General features: G+C 38.7%; 1 protein-coding gene across 1 annotated transcript; it reads left to right on the top strand.

Moving 5' to 3' along the window:
• The first annotated feature begins 3771 nt into the window (after window positions 1-3771).
• Window positions 3772-6714, top strand: LOC105035973 (GDSL esterase/lipase LIP-4). The gene is given in 6 exon segments (XM_010911693.4): window positions 3772-4197; window positions 4772-4957; window positions 5166-5195; window positions 5198-5325; window positions 5698-5968; window positions 6212-6714. Coding segments are annotated over 6 exon segments (1107 nt in total). The 5' UTR covers window positions 3772-3938; the 3' UTR covers window positions 6445-6714.
• The last annotated feature ends 1874 nt before the right edge of the window (window positions 6715-8588 follow it).

The following is an 8588-nucleotide window of genomic DNA, read 5'->3' as shown; positions in this document are numbered from 1 at the left end:
TTAACTCATATGACTGATGTTGGGTTTGACGAGTTCACCTTAACCCTAATTCAGTCGGGACTCATGATAGAGGAACTCAATCACACAGGTAGCTGCACTGAGAGGTTCGTCTTCAGTTCTGATGGATTACCACCATATACTTCTATGTGTCACTGATGGATTTTGAGAGCAATTAGAATAATCTTGATGATCGATCATTCTAATTGTATGAATCAGAAGAGTTCTGGTCCATTGAAAGGAGTTTCGATGACGTCGATGATGAGATCACAACATGTCTCATTACCATACAGAATTGAACCTAACTGGGTCACACTAACAAGGGTTAGGATCTGGATGTCATCAATTGGGCTAGCCCAATTGATTTGGATTAGATCCAATTAGGTTCAAGGAAATCGTGCTAGCACTCGATTGAGCCTAACTTTCTCCTCGTATAATTTTTTCTATCTCGATTAAGTCAAATGTGATTTGACTCACCCAAAGAACCTTGAGAAAGTTTCTCTCAATCTAAATGAAGCTTGTCCAGCTCAAAAAAGTCTTATCTTAAGTTATGAGATGAATTTAAGACAACACCTGCTAATTCCTGTCACCTGCCATTTTTATTTTAGGACATCTGTCAAATGTTGACATATGGATCTTAAACTGAAGGCCACTTGGCAAGAGCTCATTGGAGGATTTTTGTGGAGTGTCTACATGCCAAATCTTCATCAAATTAGGTGCCATAATCAAATTATGGCGTGAGCCCAATTGGATAAAGAGGGCACCCCAAGTGGATAAAGATCAAGAGGAGTCTTGATCAACATAAACTCTTGGGCGCCATCTCCCTTGTGCTTATCCAAAGATGGCGCCAACATAGGAGAGAGGGTGGAGGTTCTTATCTGATGTGATTAGATGACATCACTCCACCAATCAAAATTTTTTTGAATTTATTGAAATTTTTTTATTGATCAAATGATGTGGCACTGCGTAGCGTAGTAGAGTCTATATAAACCCTGTCTGCACCTAGGGTTTTATGTGATTGCGCCAAACCCATCGAAGCTGCCGCCCCCTTTCCTCTTCTCCATATCCCATCTGAAGTCCTCCCTCCCCTCTTCACGTCCAAGGAGTTGGGTGTCCATCTGGTGCAAGATCAAGGTGTGGTGATGCCTTGAACAGGAAGGCTGCAGGAGTTCTTCGACAAGCTGCTGCTCCAACTTCAGGAAGACTTTTGAAGATCTTCCTAATTAGATTTAGTTCTGATTTTTGGAGCAAAGATTCGCAAGGAGAAGACGATCCAGATCCTGTCCGAGTGGATACTGGTAGAGGCCAGAAGATTGTGTGGCTAAATTAGAACCGCAGGCTTGCTGCGATCATCTACAGGGTAATCAGATTATCCTTGAGGTATTTCATATTTCCTCATACTTTTAGATTTATTTTAGAATTAATATTAGATAATAAAATTAGATCTAGAGATTTAGATCTGAAATAAATATAGGATATAATTTTTTTAAAAATTATTCTGCTCCAGATGTGATGAAATCTGGAAGATCCTACAGGGAAAAAGGCGGTTTTCCTTCAATATAAGTGTAGAGTAAAGATCTATTGTAGTTGGAGGTAAAAATCATGGGATAAGACATTATTCTCTCATTATGAACCATCACATCCTCTCTTTATTTGGATTTAAATCTATCATAATATCCTTTCATTTTTTAATTCTTTTTAATAGTAAAGATGTAACTGCTCAGAATTCAAATCTTTAAGTATCAATTAATGATGAGGATGCTAATTTATATGCTATATCAGGAGTTATTTATTTTTATTTTTATTTTAGGGTCTAATTTTTTTCAATCAAACATATGCTAGATTGAATCCACTAATGTCTGCCACGGCAAATTTACTCCAGCGATGCAAAATTAGGTCCAAGCTGGACTCAAATTACAAGTTTAGGTCATGTTTTTGATAAGAATGTTTTGGATTCCACCGTACTTTACAGTAGCGTTTTTCTACTCCATAGCTGAACAACCATGATTCTTCCGACCATGATCTGGATGGGTTCAGACAGTATCCATACCTTCTCGTTTGACTTGGTCCACCCAAGGACACAGAACACGTGGCCCATGCCTTCAACTCGATTTTTATTTGTTTTGTCTGACATTAGGGCCTACCCTGCCCCCCACAAGGAGAAACCGTTGCATCCATCGGGAAAAGTGAATCGGGGCAAATCGCGGAGCATATGCACGGTGGATAGTGAGCAATCGGAATTGGTGCATTACAAGGGTAACGTGGCGTGTTATATACCGTGGGATTTAGTGCGGTTCACTTGCTCCTGGTGCATCCACTGCTCGGACCCCATAAGGCCTCCGTATTGCATGCACTAGGTCGGTAGAAAGTGGCTCGTTCCGCGATACCATCCCGCGGCATTGTTCTTTTTCCACCGCCTCCTCCTCCTCTCGCTGTTTTGGATGCCGCCTCGTGTCCCCCAACGCCCACCACTTCACGTGCGCGGTGTGTCCTTATCATTCCCTCCCCACTCCAACAATTATATATATATATTATTCCATCAACAAAATTCTATCATGCCTCCATCTGATACAAAAAGTAATAATGCCATCACGACAAGTTGTTGGTGCTGAACAAATGATTTTTCGTAGTGTTGATGCGAAATAAAATAGGCATGTATTTGAAATAAGTTTTGCCTAACCAAACAATGATAATAAGTAAGTATGAATAAGAAATAATTGTACTATATTATATTAGTTAAATTCATTGATACCGGACATAATTATTCTAAGTGCTATCATTTATTCATGTCTTTTTTTTTTCTTTAATTGATAAAGGCATTCGCAGCTAAAAGTCATCTTCAAACTATTTCGGTGAATATATAATTATTCTTATTTCACTTTATCTTTTTACTTTGTTCTCAAAACCAAATACAGGATATAAAATGGCTTCTTTTCCAACATCATCTGGAGATAAGAAATCAGATAGAATAGGCGACTGACTAAAGATGAAGGAAAATTAGAGCAAAAGATTTTTGTTCTAAAATATCAAAAACTTTGCCATGTATATCAAAGGCTATCATCCCTTGATGTCTGCATTTTAGGTGATCAATAAATTTCATTTCAAAATTTATCCAGTCCAAAATAATTTATTATGCTATATCATCTTTAGATTTGGTTATAAATCATGATCTAAATATAAATAGAATATATGCCAAAAAATAATTAGAATATATAATTCTTGATTGTTTGATCCTATTGTGAAATTATTTAAAACCGTAACAAAAGAAATGATATTACAAATTATTATTTTGATATAAAAATATGAATTAATAGAAGTAGGATTATGTGGTTATTTAAATTGAAAAATATATTAATAAAATTATCGATAAACATGAATGTGCAGGTTTATCAAGTTTGTAAAGTACTTAGGATTGAACAAGTGATTTTGGATTAATTACTGTCTTTACTAGACTTTTTCAGGAGGAAGCTCCCCACCATCGCCTCGCCCACTGTCTGACAAAGTCATCCATCAAAAAACTAGTAATAAAAATAATAAAATTGAAACTTTATTGTCAAGCAAATCTCATAAGAAAATCTTGAACCAAACCTTGTACTTGGATTTGGATTCGCTTGCCGCTTGAGTCTGACCAATCCAGCAATTTAACACCCCCTGTAAAAATAGTGGGGTCCGCTCGAATCAGTCCATGAATTGATTTGATGGATACAGCTGGATGGGAAAAAAAACAGAGCGCAGGAATCTCAGACAGGATGGCAGATAGAAAGATAGAAAGAGAGGGAGCGAGTGACCAGAAACCAGCTTCTCTGTCCTCATCTTGCACACCGACAAGCAGATGGGATTAAGTCTTGGACAACTAAAGCGACACTACTAGTAGTGGGGGCGAGGATACTTAGCAACCATCTAGAGAGAGAAGAGAGGGAAGAGAGAGGAGAGAAGTTTATATGGGTGGTGGAGGACTTGGGCCGTGGCTCACCATTTCTCCGGCTTTCTTATTGTTGGTGGTGGTTTCTACTCTGCCGGCATTGGTGGAGTCGGCGTGTGGGAGCAATGCGGTGGTGTTCAACTTCGGCGATTCAAACTCCGACACCGGTGGCCTCATGGCCGGTCTCGGCTACCAAATCTCTCCGCCTCACGGCCGTATATTCTTCCATCGCTCCACCGGCCGCCTCTGCGACGGCCGCCTCATCCTCGACTTCCTCTGTGAGTAGTAGAGCTCATTCTCGTTTCCCTTTTCTTTCCGGTTTTCTTTTCTGGGTGGGAAACGGAAATATTTAGTGGGAAACGATTAGGTGTTAGAAAAAAAAAAAAAGGAATCCATGGGCAACAAGAAATGCTGCAAATTTTTGATGGAAGCGAATTGGAATAGTTAAACATAAAGTGGGAAACGGAGGTAAAAGGAAATCTCCTGTAGGAGAATGGAAAAAAAAAAAAGAAAAAAAATTGAAGAAATGGCAACAAAATTTCTAGGGAAAGGACAGAGAAACGTATGCGAATCCATTAGAGGATATTGGTAGATTAGCCCACATCTTGAAACGCGTTTCCCGGGCTCCTGGTCAGTGGACTAAATTTAAATATTTAGGCTGGTCTGGTCCTCCTCCTAAGTTGGAGCTTGTGAACATATTGCCTTCTTTGTGATCCCAAGTGGTGTCATGTGTCAACCATTTATTATTATTGTAGTCTCAGACTCGCATGTTTGTTCTTGCTATGTTATTGTTTTAATTAGATTATGATCGATGAATATAATTGTTGGTGTTCTTGACCATATCATTGATAGGTGAAAGCTTGAACACCAGTTATCTGAGCCCATATTTGGAATCACTGGGATCAGATTTTAGAAATGGTGCAAACTTTGCCATTATTGGTTCAACGGCACTGCCACCAGATATTCCCTTCTCTTTGCACATTCAAGTGAATCAGTTCCTTCGATTCAAAGCTCGGTCTTTGGAACTCATTGCTCAAGGTATATATTGAACTCTTGCTTTATGGCCATGTTCATAAAAAATTGTCTTGTTTGCCAGTTTTTTATGTGGTGTTACCATAGAGTTCTATCTGTCCATGGTTATACTCTTGTTCCTGGCTAGTACGTGTTGAAATTCTCTAAAAGTAGATTGCATTATTGCGGGTATAATTAAAATTTGTTTCACCAATGCAATTGATCTATGTCATAGGTTCAAAAGGTCTTATCAATGAGGAAGGGTTCCAGAGGCTCTCTATGCCATTGACATTGGGCAGAATGATCTATCCGCTGCCTTCGGTGCGAATTTACCCTATGATCAAGTCATCCAAAGGATCCCATCTGTCATTTCTCAAATTAAAACTGCTATTAAGGCAAGCCTATCCTATATATCAAATTTATTGATGGTTCATAACCTCAAGTTTGCAACTATTTGCATCAGAAATTTTATGCTTTAAGCATAGCAATAGCATGTCATGTTTATAATCAGATGGAAAATCTAAATCTGCTTGTTAGCTTCTTTCTGACTATGCTCAAAATTTCACTTCTAGAGCCGCTTCATTAGCTGATCTAGTTAGTAGTTAAGGATTGCTCCAATAATTCATTGTGTGTGAGAACTCTTTATGACAGTCTCTTTCATCCATAATTGTTTTATAATGACTCAGGAGATTGTAGTTGTTTCAAGTCATCTTTAGACTGCTTTGTCTATTAGAATGGTGTGAAGATCTTGCCTCTCCTGAATGCAGACTTTGTATGGTAACGGTGGCAAAAACTTTTGGATCCACAACACCGGTCCTCTGGGGTGCTTGCCTCAAAAGCTTTCTTTGCCATGGAAAGATAACAGCAATCTCGACCAATATGGTTGTCTCATACCCTTCAACAATGCTGCCGAGGAACTCAATGCCCAATTGAGCATTCTCTGCGAGGAGTTGAGGTCTGAGTTGAATGGTGCCACTATTGTCTACACTGATATCTTCACCATTAAGTATGAAATCATTGCAAATCATACTACGTACGGTAAGCTACAAAACTTAGATAGCAATCTATATGGTTTCAACTTTTTTCTGCACTTTATTAGTTTTACAATCATATTCTTTCTCTGTTTTAGAATTTGCAGGACTTCAACATTAAGAAAACATCAAATGAAGAAAAATAAGTCATGAAATATCATATTTCTATCTGTGTGTGTGTGTGTGTGTGTGTTAAGCATTGGTTTGCTTTTGGAAATGATTATTACAATGCTCTAATTCACTTACGCAGGTTTTGAGAACCCATTGATGGCATGTTGTGGCTATGGTGGACCTCCATATAACTTCAATCAGAATATAACATGTGGTAACGCTGCCTGCCCGGTCTGCCCTGAGGGCTCAAAGTATGTGAACTGGGATGGAGTTCATTATGCAGAGGCTGCTAATGCCATCGTGGCTTCTAAAATACTTACTACCGAGTACTCTAAGCCCAAAGTTAAGTTTGATTTCTTCTGCAATGCTTGATCCCTGGCAGTCTGCATGGATATAGATTACGTCTTGAATTGTGTCTAAAGCAAACCCACTGCAAGTTCATTGTTGCACAAGGCTAAAATGGTGAAGAAATACGAACCATATCGACGTATACAAGAAAGAATGTCAATAAAAAGCACATCGACATATTTATCTGGTTGATGTTTTCTTCTCCTTGCTCTCCTTGGGAACACTTCATTTTGGTTACTCTCCTTGGACATGATATTCATAGGAAATCTATATTATAAATTCAGGATTACTACATTGAGAATTTTGTAGTGACACCTAATCTACTCCAACTACCTAATCTAATGAATATTTGATGCCCGCAAAATGCTAGAGGGGCTCTTGGCGTTGGAGATGGGCTCCCTAAGCATACACCCTTTCTATGGCAAGCATGCTTTATGATCATATCATAAGTAAAGTTATTGCAGACTTAGAGAATATGAAGAGGAGAGAGAAAGAGTGTTGCCATTAGATAACATTCAGCCTCATAAAGAGCCTCGAGGTATAAAGAAGTAACCTGCCCAAAATTTCTGCCTAAAAATGGTTGCAACTTAGTCATGTGGTCTTCACCCGGAAGCCACATCATGTGAGTTGGGCCAGGCCACCAATGATCTCCATCACTAAACCTCCACGCTTGTGATCAGACCCAGCCCAGCTCAATGTTCCACATGTGAGCTCGAGCTGACATTGGTCTTTTCAAATTAAATTGATTAATGCTGGGGAGGAATGCTCTTTTCATTCAAAAATTGTCATCTTATATCAAAATTGGATCATGCCAGAAACTGCTAAGTTGATTCACGGTATATACTAGATTTAAGGAACAAAGTTGCTTAAACTAGAGCTAACGCTACTCGGGGTGTTTGTTGTTGGATAACCAAGACCTTAGAATAATGATCATCAGATCAGCCAATGCATCCTCAGTCTGCATCGGTGACCAAAGTTTGAATCCTGTACTTATCTTAATTTCTCAATTATATTGTGTACTGAAAAATTTTAAATTTGAGTCTCTCTCTCTCTCTCTCTCTCTCTCAACTCGGATAGCTTATACCTGTTGATTTCCATATCCTTCTTTTTTTGGTTTCCCAAAAAAAAAAAAAAAAAAAAAGACATACACTGTTGCCAATAGTAACTTTTTGACTGCTTTCTTGACTGTCTGTTCCTAAACCAATCAACGGCTGTAAATTTTTAGTACACCTTCCAAAAAGAGGATCGTGACTGACACCACCGAAGCAAAGGCGATTTACATTTAGCCCCTCGCAAGATTCCACCTTATTTGGAGGAAAGTATAAGGTATCAATTCATATTATTTGTCTACATATCTGAACAGATTACAGAGGGCAAAAACATGAGCGAGAGAGAGAGCATTCTGTACCAAACATGCCACATTCTTTCACATTTTGCTTCCCACACCTGTTCTTCCGTTTGTCATATATTTCATTCTGTTGTCAAATATATTTAATGTGATTGAGTTGCATGGATCAATACATATGTTTCTTGGATCTTAACACATCCAATGAAATTAAAACATGAATAATGGGACAGTCATAAAGCCGAAAAAGAAAATAAAATAATTACAAAGAATGTTATATATAATAACTTTGTTGATCTGTTGAAGGGTGCAAATGGCTGAAGTTACAACATCATATGGATTCAACTGATACATAAAATAGATTTGCCGCATGTGTATGTACCCATTTCATACCTGTCAACTACCTTGATCAACATGTATGACATGGATGACAGGAAATCCTGAATGTGGTATGAATTCCATGATGCATGGGTATGAATGTTCCACTGTGACCATGACAAGGACTTTACACAATACTGTGGCCTCAACCTATCTCTGTGGGCCCATAGTATCCGGCAGGCACCGTCATGTTGCCATGTGGCAAATGCGAGGAATACAATCCATCAGCAGCAGGCCCTGTTCATCATGTTCATCGGTCGACACTACCGGCCTAGTTGATGGCTGAGATTGTCCCAGTGATGAAACATCATTAGTGAGTTTTATGGGACCTTGGTCCAATTGTTTTAAAACATACCATGATGATGAGAAGCATTGTGCGAGACGACGTCACTTTAATTACATTGAAGATGCACAAACATGTCAACCCATTCCCCTTCCCTTCTTA

The sequence above is a fragment of the Elaeis guineensis genome, chromosome 11 (genome assembly GCF_000442705.2).
Source record: "Elaeis guineensis isolate ETL-2024a chromosome 11, EG11, whole genome shotgun sequence".
NCBI lineage: Eukaryota > Viridiplantae > Streptophyta > Magnoliopsida > Arecales > Arecaceae > Elaeis > Elaeis guineensis.
The sequence above is the reverse complement of the archived record's forward strand: the minus strand, read 5'-3'. Positions and strand labels throughout refer to the sequence as shown.